At 45.9% G+C, this 22,094-nt stretch overlaps 1 protein-coding gene across 1 annotated transcript in view; it reads left to right on the top strand.

Moving 5' to 3' along the window:
- Window positions 1-22,094, top strand: part of FAM178B (family with sequence similarity 178 member B) — a 137,048-nt gene that overhangs the window by 64,770 nt on the left and 50,184 nt on the right. Inside the window, exon 8 of the mRNA XM_058667570.1 lies at window positions 21,197-21,311. Within this exon, the coding sequence (XP_058523553.1) occupies window positions 21,197-21,311 (115 nt within the window). The remainder of the gene's footprint in view (window positions 1-21,196; window positions 21,312-22,094) is intronic.

The raw sequence follows: 22,094 nt of genomic DNA on the forward strand, positions 1-22,094 counted from the left end.
GTGCCATAACACTGTCCTTTGAAAGGGTTCATCTGTATTTTCTTCTAAAAATTTTGCAGTTATAACTCATGAACTTAGATCTTCGATCATTTTGAGTTCATGTTTATTTATGGTATGAGATAGGAACCCTGCTTTGTCCTTTTGCATGTGGATGAGTGTCAGTTATCTCATCAATATTTGTTGTGAGGAAGCTGATCTTTCCCCCTCTTGAATTGCTTTGCCACCATTGCTGAAAATTGATTATAAATCTGATCTGCCTTTCCAATTAAAAAAAAAAATCTTAAAAAAGGAGGAGTAGGGGGCCCAGTGCTATGACCTAGTGGCTAAAGTCTTCTCCTTGAATGTGCCAGGATCCCATATGGGCACCGGTTCTAATCCAGGCTGCCCCGCTTCCCATCCAGCTCCCTGCTTGTGGCCTGGGAAAGCAGTCGAGGACAGCCCAATCCTGGTTTTGGATTGGCGCAGCACTGGTCATTACAGTAACTTGGTGAGTGAATCATCGGATGGAAGATCTTCCTCTGTCTCTCCCTCTCTCTGCATATCTGACTTTGCAATAAAAATAAAATATTTTAAAAAATTAATAAAAAAAAGGGGGGGGGTAAGGACTGGCACAATAGCGTAGTGACTTAAGTCCTTGCCTTGAACATGATGAGATCCCATATGGACTCTGGTTCTAATCCTGACAGCCCTGCTTCCCATCCAGTTCTCTGCTGTGACCTGGGAGGGCAGCTGGGGACGCCCAAAGCAATGGGACCTTGCACTTATGTTGGAGACCCGGAAGAAGCTCCTGGCTCCGGGCTTTGGATCAGCTCTGCTCCAGTCGTTGCAGTCACTTGGGGAGTGAATCAGCGGATGGAAGATCTTCCTCTCTGTCTCTCCTCTTTTCTGTATATCTACATTTCCAATAAAAATAAATAAATAAATCTTAAAAAAGAAATTTCTGCGGGCCACTTTTTCCTGAGGGCCCCACACTATTAAAAAAAAAGGGGGGGTAGCACAATGCATCAGTGGTAGCTAAATCCTCATCTTGCAAGTGCTGGCATCCCATATTGGTGCCAGTTAGTATTCTGGCTGCTCCACTTCCCATCTGGCTCCCTGTTAATGGCCTGGGAAAGCAGTAGAGGATGGCACAAGGCCTTGGTACCCTGCAGCGTGTGGGAGACTGAAAAGAAGCTCTTCGCTCCTGGGCTCCTGGCTTCAGATTGGCTCAGGTGTAGCCTTTGTGGCTGTTTGGGAATGAACAGAGGATGGAGTATCTTTTTCTCCTTCTCTATAAATCTGATCTGCGTTTTCAATAAAAATAAATGTTAAAAAAAAGAATTGATCGTAAATATAAGGATCTATTTCTGGAATCTCAGTTTTATCCAGAGGTGAACCCAGACAAAGAACTGCCCATCCTGCTGGCCTGTTTGATTTGGCCAGGAACAGAGACAGAGTGGCAGATCCCATACAGGCAGTACAGGAACAGGGTGAATTTTACAACCCAGTCTGCTCCCTAGAGCTGAATTAGGCGACATTTTGTTTAAGGAGGTAAGGGCTATGGGGCAGGACTGTACATGTACAGAGCTAGGAGTGAATTCATTTCTGGCTCAGTGAACTGCAACAGCATGACATCCTACAGATTCCACCCAAGACAAGTCCTTGTAGCCCTCAGACATGAAGGCCAGCAGATCAAGAACTCTAGTAGTGGCACATCAGGCAACATTTTGTACAGTGTGGGAAAACTTTCAAGACTGCAGGGATACAGCTTCGGATCAGTGCAGCGCCGGCCGTTGCAGCTCACCTGGGGAGTGAATCATCGGACGAAAGATATTCCTCTCTGTCTCTCCTCCTCTCTGTATATCCAACTTTGTAATAATAATAAAAAAAAAAAAGACTGCAGGGATAACAGTGAACTGCACATGCGCTGAGCTCGGGGAGAACTCACTGAACTCAGTGCATTGCACTGGTCCCACAGGAAAATAATACAAACTATGGCATCATACAGGTCAAAATAGGTCTGTGTGGCCCTCAGACTTAGCAGCCAACAGGTTTCTGGCAAGCTCACCACCACCAATAAGCTAGCTTTATAGGACTCATGGTGTCTCCCTAATCCTGGGGCCTGCTCCAACAGAAAGCGGAGGAAAGGTTGTACAGACATCGGTGCAGCCTCAACACAGTATCACAGGAGGTAGAGACTTGTGAGCCAGGAGCTGGGCTACGGAGACCATGGTGGAAATCTAACATAGGAATACAGACCTGGAACTTGCTGGAGGGAATGACACAAGTGACTGCAAGCGAAGAACTATGTACCAACTACAGTAAGGAGTATTGATCTGTAGACCTGTGGATGACGGAGCTTAGGAACCTGCCCCAAGGAGAAGAATCTGATAACTAGAAGTATAATGACCAAGAGCAAAAGAAGAGACAGAGGCACAATGAATATTACTGAAGACTCCCCTGCAAAGGAGAAAAACCCTTTGCCAACCTCTGAGTTTACTGGGGAAGACATTGAGAAAATGGGGGATATAGAATTCAAAACACTTGTTGTAAAACTTTTTATCAACAGTGAGAATCACATAAAGCAGGCATTCAAGGAATTTAAGGAATATGTCACACAGAAAATCAAATGAAAGCTGATATATCAGAAATGAAGAATACAGTGGAGCAAATTAAAGGTACAGTGGAGAGTCTCCAAAATAGAATGAAGGAAGCAGAAGAAAGAATCTCAAAATTAGAAGATGTTTCCTGTCACCAGGGGAAGCAAAAAAAATTTGGAAGCAGAGCTGGATCAGGCCATAAAAAGTATTCAAGAATTGAAAGATACTCTTAAAAGGCCAAATATGAGAGTTATGGGAGTCCCAGAAGGTGCAGAAAGAGAAAATGGGATTAAAGGTGTATTTAATGAAATAATAAGGGAAAATTTCCCTAATCTGGAGAAAGAATTGGGAAATGGAGAAAGAATTGGGAAACAACATCCAGGAGGAGCACAGAACTCCCAACAGGGTTGACCAAAAGCAATCTTCACCACGACACGTTGATAATCAAGCTCTTTTCAATTCAACATAAGGAAAAGATCCTTAAATGTGCATGTGAAAAAAAATCAATTGACATTTAAAGAAATGCTAAATAAACTCACAGGAAACTCTACAGGTAAGAAGAGAATGGAGTGATATATTCCAGATTCTGAAAGAAAAAAATTGTCGACCCAGGATAACATACCCAGCAAAGCTTTCCTTTGTCTTTGGAAATGAAATAAAATTCTTTCACAGTAAGGAAAAGCTCAAAGAATATGCCTCTTCCAAACCTGCCCTACAAATGATAAAGATCTTCTCTTGACAGAGAAAAGGAATAGTGCCCACCAAAACCAAAGACAAATGTGAAGAACTTCCCAACAACAGAAGACTAAATCAATGAACAACCCATTGCTAAAATGACAGGACCAAATTACTACCCATTCATATAACCCTGAATGTAAATGGCTTAAACTCAGCAATCAAATGTCATGGATTAGTAGACTGGCTGAAAAAACAAAACCCATCTATTTGTTGCCTACAGGAGACACATTTCACCAACAAAGATCAGCAGAAACTATATCTCATGGATTTTGATTTTTTTTTGTTAGTTTCATCTCTTCAAAACACTTTTTTCTGATCAAATTCTTTATTGACTCATAGATCATACAATAGCATCTTTTTCTTCAAGGTTCTTTGTTTTCATTTCTTCAGCAACACATTAGTCATTCAGTAGCATGTTATTTAACTTCATGGTGTTAATTTCTTCATATTGTTGATTTTGTTTTGTGGCTTTTCACTTAAGGGAATGTATATCAACTGTACATGTATATTAATGGAGACTATCATATCCAGATGTGAGGATACAATGCAGTATGAATCCCTACTTCCAGACCAAAGATGGACTCCCAATGAAACTGTTTACTATATCTTGACAATAGGATGCTGGACTCTCTGCCATTGTCCATGCCCGCAATGATGGACATATGACTGTGTGTGAAGAACTATACTATAGCAATGATACAGGGGAACTCAGTGAGGGGAGAGGGAATTGGGGAGGGGATAAGGGAAATCCCAGGGCCTATGGAGCTGTATCATAAAATGATAATAATAAAAATAAGTGAAATTTTAAAAAATGATTTTGGCTATTTTCCTTGAATTTCTTTTATGAATTTTAGGGATCAGCTTGTCAATTTCTGCAATGTCCCAATTGAAGTTTTAGTAGTGGTTGTCTTGAATCTATAGAGAACTATGGGTGTCACCATCTCTCAGTTTATTTTGTGCTGATGTAATAGGATACTACAAACTGGGTCATTTAAAAACAATAGATGTTTATTTCGTTCACAGTTCTAGAGGTTTGTAAGTCTGAAATTTAGAGGCCACATCCAGGGAGGTCCTCCTTGCTACATCATAACCTGGTGGAAGGCCTCACAGGTTGAGAGAAAGCCCACGTGAAAGAAGTGGGGATTGGCCATTGCAATGCAAAACCCCCCCCCCCCACACACACACACACTTCCATACCAGCATCCCAAATCTGAGCTCTTGTTCAAGTCCCTGTTACTTTACTTCCTATTCAGCTCCCCACTGATGTTTTTGGAAAAGCAGCAGAAAATGGCAAAGTGCTGGGACCCCAGCCACCCGTGTGGGAGACCTGGCTGGAATTCTAGGTTTTTAATTTTGACCTGGGCTAATCCAAGCCCTTGCAGTGATTTGGGGAGTGAACCAGAAGATGGAAGATCTAGCTTGTGTTCTCTCTCTCTCTCTCTCTCTCTCTCTCTCTCTCACACCCTTTCTTTGTCTCTCCCCTGACCACCACTCTGTCACTACCTTTCAAATAAATAGTAAGAAAAACAAACCTTAGTAAGAGAGGAAAGGAGTTGAATGTATCTTTATATGAAGAACCCACTTCTATGATAACACACTCACTGCCTTGGTGATGGTATCAATCTGTTCATCAGGACAACACCCTTACAACCCAAACACCCTTGCAACACTGTTGCACTGGGATTTTAAAGTTTTCAATGTAAGAACTCCAAGAGAAACATTCAAATCAAAATGTCATCTTACTAATATTAAGTCTTCCTGTTTCTGAACATGGGATGTCTTCGTATTTATTTAGACATATTATTTCTTTTTTTCTTTTCAAGATTGATTTATTTGAAAGGATGAGTTACACAGAGAGAAGACTTTCATCCACTGTTCATCTCTCCAAGTGGCTGCAGTGGCTGAGACTGGGCCATGCCAAAGCCAGGAGCCAGGAGTTTCTTCCTGGTCTCGCACAAGGATGCAGGGGCCCAAGCACTTGGGCAATGCTCTGCTCTTTTCCAAGGTGCATTAGCAAGGAACTGGATCAGAAGTGGAACAGCTGGGATTCTAACCAGCACCATTATAGGATGCTGGTATCATGGGCAGCAATTTTACCCACTATTTCTGAGTGCCATACTATAGATCTTTTCATTCCTTTCAAGGATGTTATAGTTTTCAGTGACACATATGCTACATTTCTTCTGTTAAATTCATTGCTAAGTGTCTTACCTTTTTGATTCTACTGTAAATGGAACTGTTTTTGTTAACTTCCTGTTCAGATTATTTGTTGCTAATCTGTAGAAACACAGCAGATTTCCGTATATTCACCTCATATCTAACATTCTTGCTGAACTCATTAAGTCTAATAGTTTCATCATGAGTGTAGTGTAATTTGGTTTTGAAGGCAAGCATATTTTTCTGCAACCAGTTGCGTCAAAGAAATGGCCTCATATTTCTTTGGCAAACATGTTTTGTCTGAGTCGGTGATGGACTGTCCATTAACCTGGCACCAGTCATAGTGAGTGGGAAGCAGTGCCTGGAAAAAAGAAGCTCTATCAACAAGATGGGGATGGTCCAGAGGGAACAAACATGCATAAATTCTTTCCCATTAGCTCTGAAAGCCGTGTTGTTCATTTTTACCTACCCATTCCATTCTCTGTCTGCCTCTGTAATATTTGTGTAGGAGGAGGGGGGTATAACAAAATAGCATGACCCTGGCCAGTACATTCTTTGGATATTTTGACAGTGGGCGAGAAGTTCAACTCTAAGCACACATTACTTTCATTTTCTTGGGCAGGGTCTTTGGGTGCTTTGTTCTTTCTCACTAGTGACTACACTTTTCCCTTTGTCTCAACAGTAGGACATTGGAGCTGATTTGAACATGGCCCAAGTTTGTAGGCCACAAGTTTGTTTTCTGTCATTGTTTGGTCACATTCTATATCCTTCCCCTCTGTTTTACCTTCTCTTCCTCCCTAACCCCTCCGTGATAATATTCATAAAGGTACTTATGGTAGTCAATAATCTGACCACTCACGTAACTGCTATTGTTATTTTTTGAAGTATTCCATCTATTTACCAAGTTTAACAATTTAAAATACTGAAGAATGGTGTTAAACAGTGAAAGCTTTCCTTTCTTATAGCACCACTTGCTCCCAATTACTCCTTAGTAACAAATTATTGTGAATATTTCCAGGAACAAAATTAATTCACAGTCCACATTTTATACATATATGTATACCTTGATTAGCTGTATCATCCAACACCTGAGGATCCATCTGAAATTGCCTCCAGTGGACAGTGGAGAACCCACAGCCAGCAACAAGCAGGTCAGGCCAGGTTTTGTAGTACAGGGGTTTCCAGAGTGGGAAGTCCTTGGAGATGAGATAGCATTAATGTTTACACTTTAGCTCATCCTGCCTTAAAAATACAAAATTTTATATTGGGGAATGATTGACATACATTAACCTACCTGTACACAGTTAAAATGTGCAATTTATACCCATTATATTGTCACCATTATCAAGCTAATAAACATTGATCACACCCAAAAATGTCCCTGTTCCTTTTCATAATTGGAAGAGTTGAGTAGCTAGGACTTCGAGACAGTGATGTTGGATGCGGGAATTCCAAGTGATGGCCTAATGTGTTGCACCACAATGCCTATCTATTGCATTGACTTCTGTTTCTATTTTTATTGCTTTTTTTGTCTGTCTGCTAAATTTGGGTTTGATGTACTCTTTTTTTTCTCAGTTTCTAAAGGAAGAAGCTTAGATCTTGATAGCTCATCTTTTTAAAATGTAAATTATACCAGTATAACATGTGTGTAGCATATTAGTGTCATAGTACACTTACATGTTTATAAATATATACTTGTTAGAATATAAATTTACCATTAAAAATGATAAGTATGCAACATCAAAAAAGTGTAGGGACCAGCCACTGTAGTCTTTGGAGTTCTAAGCTGCAAATCTCAAGTAAAAATCTTTCTACGAATCTTGAGCAGCAGTGAATGTGGGAATGCGACGATGCATGATCCGTGAGGGCACCGTGGGGCAGGTGGAGTGGAGCCAGGGTATCTCAGGGTCATTACCTTGAAAAACCCTCCAGCTGTGTGGAGCAGGACAGGGAGCTCAGCAGTTGCACCAAGCAGTTGCCTTCTCCCTTGATACTCTAGCCCTCTATCATCATGATGTGTCAAGGACTGGAGGTAATGATAACAGGTGTGAAACACATGATGTAAAAAATGCCAGCTGTTAGGCCCAGCATGATAGCTCAATGGCTAAGTTCTCCCCTTGCAAGCTCTGGGATCCCGATTAGGTGCTGGTTTCTGTGCCGGCTGCTGCACTTCCCATCCAGCTCCTGCTTGTGGCCTGGGAAAAGAGCGGAGGATGAGACCCTGCACCTGTGTGGGAGACCTGGAAGAAGCTTCTGGCTCCTGGTTTTGGAGTGGCTTGGCTCTAGCCGTTGCAGCCACTTGGGGAGTGAAGCAGCAGATGAAAGATCTTTCTGTCTCTCTTTCTCTTTAAAAACCCAATCGGCTTTACCAATAAAATGAAATAAATCTTCTCCAATAAAAGGCAGCTGCTGTCAAAATAAAAATCTATGTATGACCAAATCAGAGATTATTAGATAAGCCAAAGGGCACGGACCACAAATGCTCCAAACACCAGCCATACATTAGTTTTACAAAGAAAAAAGAAAAAGGTTTATTTAAAGGCAGATATATAGAAAGGAGTATGTATATAAAAAGAAAGATCTTCTATCCCCTGGTTCACTCTCCAAGCAGCCTCAATGGCCAGAGCTGAGCCGATCCGAAACCAGCAGCCAGGAGCTTCTTCTGGGTCTCCCAAGTGTGTACAGGGTCTCAAGGCCTTGGACCATCCTCTACTGCTTTCCCAGACCTCAAGCAGAGAGCTGAGGCAAGTGGAGCAGCTGGAACACAAACTGGTACCCATATGAGGTCCCAGTACATGCAAGGTGAGGATGTAGACACTGAGATGATGCCAGCATACTCAGGATGCTTATCTGAGACAGCCAGCATCACAAGAAGTGGCTTAACTTGCTACGCTATAATGCTAGGCTCAGAAGTTTCTGGCTTTTTAAAAGTTAATATTTACTTTTGTGGTATTTGGAGACAAACAGATCTGTCTACTGGTTCAGTTCCCAAATGCCCACAATGGCCAGAGTTGGTTCAGGTCAATGCTAGGAGCCCAGAATTCCATCTGAGTCTGCCATATGAGTGGCAGGGACCAGCCTCCCCAGCAGGAAGCTCAATCAGCAACTGTGTATCCAAAACTTGTGCCAGACACTGCAGTATGTCATGCAGTGTCTCAAGCAGTGCTGAAGCTGCTGTGCCAAAAACCCACTCCTACAAAAGTTTTATTTTTTTAAGATAAGAAAGTCAGGGCCTAGCGCAGTAGCCTAGCAGCTAAAGTCCTTGCCTTGCATATTCAGGATCCCATATGGGCACCGATTCTAATCTCTTCCCATCCAGCTCCATGCTTGTGGCCTGGGAAAGCAGTCGAGGACGGCCCAAAGCCTTGGGACCCTGCACCCACGTGGGAGACCCGGAAGAGGCTCCAGGTTCTTGGCTTCGGATTGGCACAGCTCTGGCTGTTGTGGCCATTTGGGGAGTGAATCAACGGACAGAAGATCTTCTTCTCTGTCTCTCCTTCTCTATGTTTATCTGACTTTCCAATTAAAAAAAAATCTAAAAAAAAAAAAAAAAAGATAAGAAAGTCAGATTTAGAGAGTTGTTTCATCTTCTGGGTCACTCCCCAAATGGCAGCAACAGCCAGGATAGAGGCAAGCTGAAACCAAGAACCAGGAGCTTCTTTAGTGTCTCCCGTCTGGATGCAGGGGCTTAAACACTTAAGCCATCTTCTGTTGCTTTCTCAGGCACATTGGCAGGGAGCTTGATTGAAGCTGCCTGGACTTTGAACTGGTGCCTATATTGGAATGCATTAGTGGCTTTACCAGCTGTTTCACAATACCTGACCCCCATCAGAAGTTTTTAAGCAATCAGAAATCCTTTAGTCTATAGATTTGGTTGAACCTCTCCTATCAGGAGGCATCCTCTCCTCACCTGCCCTCCTCTGTCCTTGTCCCTCTCATGGGTCAGATCTGTGCCCCGCCATGCTGCAGCAGGAAGTGAGTCATACAGGGGCTGATGGAACCCCTGGGAGTGGAGGCTGTGTTTGCCGTCAACTCCTCCTGGAGCCCACGACACCTTGTCAGAGTACCTGTGTCAACCCTCTGCACCCTGCACTTCTTCATTCCCCAGAGGTATTCCCCTTGTCCCAAGCCCAAGAAGTGGGCTGGAATCCAGGTGTGGTGCCCAGGTGTACTCTTAATTCCCCTGCTAGTACTTTGAGAAGGTTGTATACCACCAAATGGGTGGGAAAACACTTGGAAGACCACCCAGGAGACCCCTTGACCTGACGTCCTAGGAGTCTGCATTTTCTTGACACAGCTCCTTCATCATCTCCAATTAGAATCTGATGATAATAGTAATTTAGCTTCATAATTGATCCCTGCTTTTAAAAACGTATTGTTGGATGTGATACTAAAAGTGCTCGAATCAAGAACTAGTATTTGTGGAGAGCTTGGTTTGTACCAAGCATTGATCCCAGGGTTAGACCTGACTTATTTAATCATACAACAACAATAACCTAGCAAGTAGATACTGTTATTTTTACAGGAAGACTCTGGTTCTGGAAAGCATAAGCAGTGTCCACCTGTGCTTCACCCTGTTTTTGTGATGCACACAGTCTCCCAGTGATCAGCCAACCCCCCATCGAGTTCACTTGGTCTCTTTTTCTCTTTCTGTTCTGGTTTTACTATGCATTTCCCCCCCTTTTTTTCATTTAAGATTTATTGATTTGAAAGTCCGAATGGCAGGGAAATATGTAAAGACAGAGAGATATTGCCTATCCATTGTTCAGTCCCCAAATGGCTGCAATGGTTGAGGCTGTGCCGGGCCAAAGCCAGGAGCCAGGAACTCCATTCAGGTCTCCCATGTGGGTCTAAGTTGTCAAGGACTTGGACCATTGCCACTGCCTTCCAAAGTGCATTAACAAGGAGCTGGGTTAGAAGCAGAGCAGCCATGAGTTGAACTGATGTTCTGATAGGGAATATTGTTATCTCAGGCTGCAATTTAACCTGTGATACCTCAGTGCCAACCCCTCACAGCTCTGGATAACTCTTTGGGCCTCTAAGGCCACACCACTGCTCTGGTTCTGCGTAGGCAGTCAGTTGTGGAGCTGGCTATGTCTGCCCAACTCTGTTTATCTGTTTGGATCTCCAAGGTCAGGGTTTAGGTTCTACTAGCCCTGTGGGGACACACAGCCCAGATGACACTTCCTCTGTTTCCTGACCCCACCACTGCGTTGTACCCCTTGTACATGTTTGGGCCTTGGGGTGCAGCCCATGAGATGTTGGTGAGATAAAAGTGACTTAGTAATGGGCCCGGCGGCGTGGCCTAGCGGCTAAAAGTCCTCGCCTTGAAAGCCCCGGGATCCCATATGGGCGCTGGTTCTAATCCCAGCAGCTCCACTTCCCATCCAGCTCCCTGCTTGTGGCCTGGGAAAGCAGTTGAGGACGGCCCAATGCATTGGGACACTGCACCCGCGTGGGAGACCCGGAAGAGGTTTCAGGTTCCCAGCTTCGGATTGGCGCGCACCGGCCCGTTGTGGCTCACTTGGGGAGTGAATCATCGGATGGAAGATCTTCCTCTCTGTCTCTCCTCCTCTGTGTATATCTGGCTGTAATAAAATGAATAAATCTTTAAAAAAAAAAAAAGTGACTTAGTGCCTGGTAACCAGGGAGGTTTTTCTTTCACTGGGTGATTCTCATGTGTAGCAGGGAGCTAAGAAGCACCCCATCCCATCTGCAATGCCATCATCCTGGTTGTTCCACTTCCAATCCAACTCCCTGCTAGTGCCTAGGAAAGCAGTAGAGAATGGCTCCTGCACCCACTTGGGAGACCCTGATGAAACTCTGGCTCCTGGCTTCAGATTGGCCCAGACCCCAGCCATTGCAGCCATATGGGGAGTAAACCATGTACATATATATTCTCTCTCTCTCTCTCTCTCTCTCTCTCTCTCTCTGCCTCTTTCGCTCCCTCCCCATCTCTCTCAATCTGTAACTGCCTCTCAGATAAGTACAGTAAATCTTCAAAAAATAGCAGCAACAGCTCCAGGCTTTGGGGAATATGGCTGCATTCATGGTTCATGGACTTCTCAGAGGTAGAGAAAATGATCAAGAAATTACTGGGGTTTATCCTGGCTCTTTAACTCCATCCACCTTTTAAAATGAGATGGAAAATAAATCCAAGTGACTTGAATGTTTTGACAAGCACTTCTTAATATTTGACTTTTCTTTTTTCAAAAATTATTTACTTGAAAAGTAGTGTACAAAGATGGAGGGAGGGAGGGAGAGAGAGAGAGAGAGATCTTCCATCTGGCAGTTCACCACCAGATGATTATCTAAATGGCCAAGGCTGGGCCAGCAGTCTGGCGCTTCTTCCAAGTCTCCATGTGGGTAACAGGAGCCCAGTCACTTGGGGCATCCTCTACTGCTTTCCAGGCACATTATCTGAATCAGAAGTAAAGCAACTGAGAGTCAAAACAGCACCCAAATGGGATGCCAACACTATGGCACCAGCCCCAATATTTGACTTCTCAACCATGGTCAGAGGGTGTCAGTTGGCTTCCCTGGACATGACAATTTTCAGTTGTGTTGAGCTTACAAAGAATGCATGCTGGGCTTTACCCTTGGGGATCAGCACAAGGTACCATTTTAAGTCCTCCCCAGGTGTTTCTGACAAGCCGCTGGGCCCTGAGCCGTTGGCCTCAGGTGTGAGACCAAAAACTTTAGGATGAAGGTGAAACCAGATTGGCTGTGGATTCCACACACTGGCCCCTTCTCCATATTTTTTTCGTGGCTGGATAGCATGTTTTTTTATGGCTACATTGTGTTTTATTAGAATGTGCAATAGTTTATCTGTGTACCTCTTGAAGGTCGTCTTCCTTGCTTTCAGTTTTTGACAGTCATGAATAAGCCATTGTCAACATTCCTGTGTGCAGCTTTCTATGTGGGTGTAGATTTTGGAGTCATTGGGAATAGATACTAGCAAGCACAATTGTGAGAGAAACTGCCAGACGGCCTTCCAAAGTGGCGGTTCCCCCAGCAGTGAGTGACATTTCCTATTGCTCTGTCCCTTGCCAGCTCTTAGTGTATTTTTGTTTCATTTTATTCCAAATAGGCATGTTTGAAAAAAAGAAGAGAAATCTGCTAGACTGTGCATTCAGATAGGGTGACTGTTGGAAGGCTCTCTGAGTCTAAATCAGTCTCAGATTGTTCTCAAACCTAGGAAGGTGGCTTACTGCTACCTTCTGGAGTCACACTGGGCGTGTCCTGCATCCTTGACCCACAGTACTTGGGGCTGGTGTTGTATGAAGCCACCTGCAACACTAACATCCCTTGAGTCCCAGCTGCTCTGCTTCTGAGCCAGCTCCTTCCAAATGTGCCTGGGAATGAAACAGAGGGTGGCCCAAGTGGTTGATCCCCTGCCATCCCTGACGGAGTTCCAGGTCCCTGGCATCAGCCTGGCCCAAACCTGGATATTGTAGACATTTGGGGAGTGAGCCAGTGAGTGGAGACTCTCTTTTGTTCTCTTTCTGTCTTTCCCCGTCTCTCTGGCAGTGTGCTTTTCAAGTGAAATAAATTAGTTTTTAAGATAAATTTTTTTTTAATAAAAGGATGCATTCTTCGGTGGCAAAGTGAGAAAGGATTGCCTGAAGTTGATACTTAATGGCCGAGCCTCTAGCAGCCATCCTGAAACCCTGGCAGGCTTAAGCATGAGAGGCACCTACTGAGACTGGCTGAGCAGAAACGGGCACCCAGGATCCAATAGATGCGGTTGGGTCTCTGTACAGCTGTCAGCTGTCTAGCTCTGGGCTTCTTTGTCTTCAGAGAGAAGTGCAATTCCAGCTTGATTGAAACCCAAGCAGGTTTCTTGCTTTTTGTCTTTGATTTTGGTCTTTTTATTTTGTTTATGACTGACGCTAATGCTAGTAGCTGTGAGTGGTCCTGTGGTCTGGCACAATACAACTGTCCTGCACACAAGAGTCTCGGATGCTGGGTGGTGTTAGGTAGCAGCCGGCACTGGTGTGAGTTACAGAGGGCGGGAGAGAGGAGAGGTGGCCTGGGGACGGCGTCGCCTGCCCCGTGCACATACTCCAGGGGCCTCAGAGCCAAGGAGCGGTGTGCAGAGGGCTAGGGCAAGGCTGAAAGGTTCTGGTAAGGTTCTGGTTGTCAGGGGTGCCCAGAGAAGGTCCTCGAGCTCAGGTGAACAGGAACAGAGAGGACAATGGGGACAGTGTGATACTGATGGTGGAACACAGAAAGAGGAAAAGAAGGTTCCAGAAGAGCCCTCATTCAAGCCTGGGAAAGGGCTGCTGGAGAGCGAGGCCAAGAAAGAAAAAGAGGGTGGTGGGCCTGTCACGGTATCCTTGGGGCTTAAGTCCTCACCTTCTGCACTTCCCTTCTGACCCCCTGCTTGTGGCCTGAGAAAGCAGCTGAGGATGGCCGAAGGCCTTGAGACCTTGCACCATCGTGGGAGACCCCCACGAGGCTTCTGGCTGCGGATGGGCTCAACTCGCCGTTGTGGCCACTTGGAGAGTGAACCAACAGATAGATCTTTCTCTCTCTCTCCTTCTTTCTGTAAATTTGACTTTCCAATGAAAACAAATAAATCTTTAAAAAAAAAAAAACAAGAGGGTCGAAACTTATCAAGTCCCACAGCCTCTACGCACACCCTGGCGTCCACAGCACTGCAGGGAGAAGTAGGCTCAGTATGAGGAGATAGCCCAACTGTGTCATATGCTTGCTTTGTGGAAAGGCACAGAAAATGTGCAGTTTTCAAGTGTCAATTTGATAGGAGATTCTGTGTCTTCAAAGTACAAGAGTTTTTAAAATAATAACACTCTCAGCAAACCAGTTGCTTTGCTTTGGCCTTCATCCTTGCCCACTCCACCCATCACCCCATCCCCACCTCTGGGGTTCACACCTGTGGAAGCATCCTGAAACAAGCCCTGGCCTCAGGGCTCTGTGAACCCCATCTGCATCCACAGCTTTGTCCCTCGTGTCACTGGAGTCTCTCCCATAATCACCCTGGCCGCCCTTCCTCCATGCCATTCCATACTCACCCTTGCCATGTGCACATCAGCTTATTTCCCCACCAAACCCTCAGCTACTTCTGAGCAGAACTGTCTGGTTTGCTGCTGGGTCCCCAGCGCACTTGGAACAGCGTCTGCTGTTCAATTAACATTTGCTGAACAAATAAACATTCCAGACAGCTAAAGCTAATTGGCAGCACCAGTGATACTGAAACAAATTTAAGTACAACAGTGAGAAGGGAAGTTAAGTAATTAGAGCAGAGCAGAAAGGAGTAAGAAGAAAAGGCAATGAAAAGAGTTTTTAGGCCTCCTGCAAGTGTCCTGCGCCCCACACACCGGCAAGAGCAGGGCTCAGTCTATGGGGGAACTTGCCTACTGTTAGGAACAACCTAAGCCCCTTCTTGATGGGGCGGGCCCTCTTGCTGAGGCACCATAGCAGTGGGGTTAGACAGTCAGAACCCAGGCGGATGGTGCTGCATGGCCCTGCTAGCCCAGACCACCAGGTGCTGATAAGCTACATATGCCCTGTGCAATACAACCCTTAGGTAAAGGCCAAGATGGAAGCGGGCGGGGGGGGGGGATGTTGAAGCCCCAGGGAAGGGGAGGGGAGCCAGGACTTGGGGTAGCCTGGGAGATTCTTTTTTTTTTTTTTTTTTTTTTATAATCCATTTTATTGTATTGTTGTTGAAAATCTTTACATAGTTAACTATAGTTGAAGGAAAATCAAGAAAGAGAAGAAAAAAAAAGAAAAAAAAAAAAGGTTCAGGGGGATAGGGAGGTGGGCAATGCTATTATGTCCATATTGTTTCCATCATGTATCTGAGGTAAAAGGGGATATTGAGGGAGAAGCCCCACCCGGTTTCCCACCCACCCCAAGTCCCGGATGTGGGGCATGCTCTGAGATATGTGCTCAAGTGGAGTTAATAGTTCTCCAGTTATGAGTCACTGCCAGTTTCGCTCGATGAGGTGGTCCACTGTTTGATATGGTCCATCATGAAGTCTCCATTTGTCCCATAGCCTGGGAGATTCTTGGAATACGAAGTTCCTTCAAAATTTTTGTGGGGAGGCCCACATGATGGCTCAATTACTAAGCCTCTAGCTACAAGCACCAACATTCCATATGGGTGTCAATTCATGTCCCAACTGCTTTACTTTCCATCCAACTCCCTTCTTTGTGGCCTGGGAAAGCAGTAGAGGATGGCCCAAGCCTTGGGACTCTGCACCCACATAGGAGACCCACAAGAACTTCCTGACTCCTGGCTTCAGATTGGCTCAGCTCCAGCCATTGGTTGCAGCCATTGGGGAGTGAAACAGCAAATAAAAGATCTTTTTCTCTAAATCTGTCTTTCCAATGAAAATAAATAAGTCATTTAAAAATTGTTTTGTAAAAAATAAATAAATAAATAAAAATAAAGATTGTTTTGTAGGAAAGGGGCCAGGGAAAAAAGGGCCCGGTGCAATAGCGTAGTGGTTAAGGTCCTCGTCTTACACACGCCGGGATTCCATATGGTCGCTGGTTCTAATCCCGGCGGCCCTGCTTCCATACAGCTCCATGCTTGTGGCCTGGGAAAGCAGTCAAGGACGGCCCAAAACTTTGGGACCCTGCACCCGTGTGAAAGACCCGGAGGAAGCTCCTGGCTCCTGGCTTCGGATTGGCTCAGCTCCAGCCGTTGCGGCCACTTGGGGAGTGAATCATCGGATGGAAGATCCTTCTCTCTGTCTCTCCTCCTCTCTGTATATCCACCTTTCTAATAAAATAAATAACACTTTAAAAAAAAAAAAAAAGGAAAGGGGCCGGTGTGATGGCATTGCAAGCTAACCCTCCACGTGCAGTACTGGCAACCCATTGAGTGCCAGTTCCCATATTGGTGTCTTCAATCCGGTCAAACTCTTCTAATGGCCTGGGAAAGCAGCTGAGGATGACCCTTGGGCCCCTGTACCCATGTAGGAGATTCAGACAAAGCTCCTGGCTCCCAACTTTGCACCAACCCAGCTTTGGCCTTTGCAGCCATTTGGAGAGTCAGCTAATAAATGGGGGAATCTCTCTTTATGTCTCTCCTTCTCTTTCTCTTTCTGTAACTCTGAGGTAAAATGAATCTTTAAAAAGAAGCTTGTAATGGGCCCGGCGGCATGGCCTAGCAGCTAAAGTCCTCGCCTTGAACGCCCCGGGATCCCGTATGGGCGCCGGTTCTAATCCCGGCAGCTCCACTTCCCATCCAGCTCCCTGCTTGTGGCCTGGGAAAGCAGTCGAGGACGGCCCAATGCTTTGGGACCCTGCACCCATGTGGGAGACCCAGAAGAGGTTCCTGGTTCCCAGCTCCGGATTGGCGCAGCACTGGCTGTTGCGGTTCACTTGGGGAGTGAATCATCGGACGGAAGATTTCCTCTCTGTCTCTCCTCCTCTCTGTATATCTGACTTTGTAATAAAATAAATAAACCTTAAAAAAAAAAGTTTGTGAGAAAAATAGAGAATTGAAAGATGTTTGTATTGGTGCAGAAATTACTGAAATTCACACATAGTTTTCACCATACATATATTTCCCATGAACTTTCTTAGGACTCAGCACATGCATGGATTTCAATGTTTTTTGATACCAAAATAGGCTTATCTTTTATTCTGTTATTTTTAAACAGATATTTGAAAGAAAAGTAAAGAAGAAGGAGAAGCAAAAGACCTCCTATCTGCTGGTTCACTCCCCACATGGCCACAACAGCCAGGGCTGGGCCAGGCCAAAACCAGAAGCCAGGAACTCCATTCTGGTTTTCCACCTTGACATAGACCTAAGTTCTTGAGCCATCCTCCACTGCCTTCCCTGCTCTGTTAGCAGGGAGCTTACCAGAATCAGAACAACTAGGACTCAGCTAGACGTCCAGCATGGGATGCAAGCATTACAAGTGGCAACTTAGCGTGCTATGCCACAATATTGGCCCCAAATTTAAAATGACTGCAGCAGTCAAGGCTAGGCCAGAGAAAAGCCAGGAGCCTGGCACTCCATCTGGATCTCCCATATTGGTGGCTGGGACCCAAGTACTTGGGCCATCTTCCGTTGTTTTTCCAAGCTCATTAGCAAGGAACTGGCTCGGAAAGAGAGAAGCCAGGACTCAAATCCAACTCCAAACTCCAAGTCAGGATGCTGGCAACAAGCAGCAGCTTAACCTGCTATGTCATAATGCTGATCCCAAATGTATCTTTAATTTCCTTTTCTATTGAGTTTTTAAAAATCCCTTGTGTGTATGTGCATGCTTTCCCATTCCATGCAAATGATGCCAAAGGAATGGTGATGGGGCAGTCATTTCTTCCATGGCACAGATGGAAAAGTCCCTGTCATTTTGGCTTTTTTTCCACCACCTCTAAAAGCAGCCTAAAGGGGGCCTCTGGCTTCTGCCTCTAGCTAAGCCCAACTTCTCGGGGCTGTTGACACTGCCATCTTAAAATATCCAGCACGAAGGCCAACGTTGTGATGAAGCCAGAATCCCATATGGGTACTGGTTTGTGTCCTGGCTGCTCCAGTCCAATCCAGCTCCTTGCTTATGGCCTGGGAAAGCTGCTTATGGCCTGGGAAAGCATTGTTCAGGTACCTGAGCTCTTGAACCCATGTGGGAGACGTGGAAGGAATTCTTGGCTCCTGGCTGCAGCTTGGCTCAGTCCCAGCCATTGTAAGACTTTGTAGCCATCTGGGGATTGAACCAGTGAATGGAAGACTCTCTCTCAACTCTGCCTTTCAAATATGTAAATTTAAACTCTTTAGGGGGGGAAAAAAAAAGGCCAGGCACCCTGGTGTTCCCCAGTGGGAGGTTACCTAGAATAACAGTTCTGCTCTGGGCCACACCGAACTAGACAGAGGGAGTCTGCGTGCCCAAATTTCCTTCTGGGTCAGCTCTCCAGAAATCCCTCATGCAGGACACACGGCACAGAGGGGAGGCGGAGCATGTGACCTACTTAGGGCCGCGTGTATTATGATATCTGGGGTGGCGTTTTCCTGTCATCACATAACCCACTTCCAGGGCTAGTGACGGGGATAGATTTATCCCAAGGCCTCCCAGGTCCCTTTGTCTAAAGCTACCACCTGGGTCACGCAGTGCTGTGGGATCATCACTGTGTAGAAGATGGGGCGAGGAAAGTCCCAGGTTTGAGGTTGGCTGGGCCAGCACAGCTCGTGGTGGATCTAACAGCAGAAGATGCATCCATGTAGGCTAGGGCAGGGGGGCTGGACACAAGGCCCTCTTTGGGTGTTTCTATGGGACCTCAAGGGACCTGGCCCTAGGTTGGCTCTCTTCTCCTCCCTGGAAAGTTCATTTGCTCACCCACGAGTGCATGCACATACGTGCTGTGTGCCCCAAATGCCCTGGCAAATGTTCTGCCCTGTGAGTGGAATCTTACTGTGTTTTGCCCACTCCGTTCTTCCCAGCTCGTTTGTGAAGCAGGCAAGGGGTATCATTACTGCTCTCTTACTTGTTAAGTTGCCTGAGAGGGAAGAAAAACAAACAAGAAGGTTTTTCCTCCTCCAAGAGTCTAATTACTTGCTTAGTGAGTCCCGACCCATATACATTTCCGAAGAGAGAGATACTCGATGCCTGCTGAAGAAACGGCCCGGGATGGCTTTTCAGAGACCCTCTGCTCGGCAGCCTGCCACCACGGGTGCTGTAGCCACAAACTACAGTGGCCACCCCCTTCTGCTCCAACAGTTCGAGAAGGCCCGTTTCTTGGCCCCAGCAGAAGTCCCCCTCCCAGCCTTCCCTTGTCTGCCTAATTCTTGCCTCTGGTTTCCAGGCAGGCCACACTGCTTCATGGCACCCTGCTTTGTGTCATCTGCCAGGCAAACACCTACCTCCTGCCCGTTAGCTGTCACTTGTTGCTGGTCTTGCCCTGCTTGCTACCCCCAACTGATCCTGTCCCCGCTCCTGCATCTGTGCATACTCTGCTTTTTGCAAAGCACATTGGGGTTTATTCATTTCCTTCTGACTCCTATCCCTGCTTGGACTGTGAGTCCCCTGAGGTCAAGACCTCCACATTTTTGTCTTTCATACCTCGCCAGTGCCTGACTGAGGTAGAGTGACTCAACATGGGCCCTTAGTCTGCAACACATACCCTATAGAATGGCAAAGGCGCAAGCCTGTAATAAAGTGTCCCTAGCCCAGCCTGCACATTCTTGATTCAGATACTTCCCTCATCATTGTCAAATCCAATGTTTGACCACATTTGCATGCTTGTCACTGCCAGCTCATCCTGTGGCACGCTTTTCAGCTTCTCTGTTAGTCTGAACTGCTTGGTCAGGCTTTGTTTTGTATTCTTTCCACTCACATATTCGTTTGTTCATTCATTCACTGAGCGTCCTCCATGCCAACTATTGCTGTGGTCACTGGGCACACAGAGGTGACCATTCATTCACTGAGCGTCCTCCATGCCAACTATTGCTCTGGTCACTGGGCACACAGAGGTGACCACTATGGATATAGCCCCTGCCATTGAGAGGCTTTTATCCTAGTGGGGAGAGGGACTAGAAGGCAATAAATCAGTAAATCAGATAACACGGCCGCACTGGGCATTTGGTTTAGAGATGAAGATGCTGTTTGTTAATACCCATGTCTCATAATGGAGTGCCTAGGTTCAAGTCCAGGTATCACTTCCAATTGCAACTGCCTGATAATACACACGCTGGGGAGCAGTAGGTGATGCCTAGTCCCTGCTACCCAAATGGGAGACCCATATTGATTTCTAGGCTCCTGGCTTTGCCTTGGCCAAGCCCTGGCTGCTACAGACATTTGGGGGGGTAAACCGGCAGAAGCTGTTTTCTGTCTCTGCATCTCTCCCTGCGTTTTAAATAATTTTTAAAGATGTATTTGTTTATATGAAAGAGTTACAGAGAAAGAGGGAGAAATAGAAATCTTCCATCTGCCTGTTCACTCCTCAAATGGCCGTAAGGCTAGAGCCGGACAGGTCCTAAGCTAGGAGCCAGGAGCTTAGGGGACATCCCAGAGCAAAAGAACAAGTGTAATGGGTGAAATTGTTGAGTACCATTTGGAAAATACATCCAACCACACTGTTTTTTATTTTCCTCTTTTGGTAATGGTGAAAATGCCCTACTGTGATGTGACAGAAGAAAAGGCCCTGAGTTGGTGCTGTTTTTCCTCCAGGCTGATGTCATCACATTTATCAATCACACCTTGTTTTAGTTGGCCAAGGGAGAAGGATGGCTGTGGCTCACATGTGCTGAGAGGACAATCCCAGGTTGCAAAAGGGAGGCACAGTGTGCTCCTGGCAGGCACAGAGGTCTGAGGAGCAGTTAGATGATGCAATAGGCGTGATAGGGAGATTGTTCGTGGCAGACAGCCCAGCAGTGCTGAGGGTGGTGTCTGAGTTGTGCAGTTTTGGAATTTTTGGTTCTGAATGTTTTGTCCTGCTTAACCATGGGTACCTGAGCACCCCTCATCTCTGCCTGATGGGGGAGATCAGGGTTTGGTTATCCCTGAGCCTTCCTGCTTCAGTGCAGCTGAACCTTGAAAACATAGAAGAAAGTCCCCAGGTACCCAAAGCTCCAGCAAGTATCTAAAAATGACTGGTTGGTTTCATTTCTTCAGATAACACCTATGTGGATGCCAGCAAGTGCCATAGTGGTGGCCTTGGGCAGAGGTTTGTGCTGCCCAACTGCTGCCGTGGTAGCAGTGCACCCTGTCCTCCGCTTCCCACCCCAACTCTCTATTGCTTTGGCTTTACAGATGAAGACATGCACTTGTGGTGCCCATCACTGCAGGAGGTAACAGAGGTGTTCCACAGCCTGGGAGCTGACAGCCCTGCCCTGAACCCAATGGAGCCCTACCAGCACAGTGACCAGTGAGTACTGCCTCTCTGCTGTGCAAATGCCTCCTTCTGTGTGTTCAGCAATTCCTAGCTCACATGGCAGGGAGTTCTAGAACAGCCATGCATAGCTACCTGGGAATACACATGTCACACCGTGATCAGCACATGAACTTCCGCACCAGGGACTCAGCAAGATCTAAGGGTGGGTGTGCCATGCCAACTTTGTATGATAACATCTGTTTATGCCACTCAGCTCCCGTTCGTGCCTGGTGAAGTACAAATTTCTCAGCCTGGTTAGTGTACTCCTAAGCCATGTCTTTCCCAAAGCTTTTCGCGTGGCCCTCTGCCCAACACCAGCCCATAGGCAGCAGGACCACTGGGTTCAACATGTCATTCTCACAGTGCTCAGTTGTACTTGGTGAACACTTCTGATGTGCCCTGGGCTGGGTTCGGCAGTGGTGGAGAACATTGGTGTAATTCATGTATGTGTTGCCCCTGCCCATGAGGGACAGGACCATACAACACTTGTATGTAAGTTGCTATTGTTGTTGGTGCACAGTGACTAGTTCCGGGTCATGGAAGTGTTAATTAGCTTCCTCTTATTCTACAAATTACAGCACATTCAAACTCTTTCTTGAAGTTGGTTGAAGATATAACCAAAGGTTTAGAGACCTGAATAGGGCAGTTACATAGGACCCCTGCCCTGCTTCCAAACATCTTTTCCCTATCCTGGCTGCTTGGTGGGCAAATGTTCCTAGGCTGAGGGAGCCCAGTGATTCCCTAAGAACCTGTTCCACGACTGTGTGTAGTAATTGT

Source organism: Ochotona princeps, chromosome 8, assembly GCF_030435755.1.
Source record: "Ochotona princeps isolate mOchPri1 chromosome 8, mOchPri1.hap1, whole genome shotgun sequence".
NCBI classification, from domain to species: Eukaryota; Metazoa; Chordata; class Mammalia; order Lagomorpha; family Ochotonidae; genus Ochotona; species Ochotona princeps.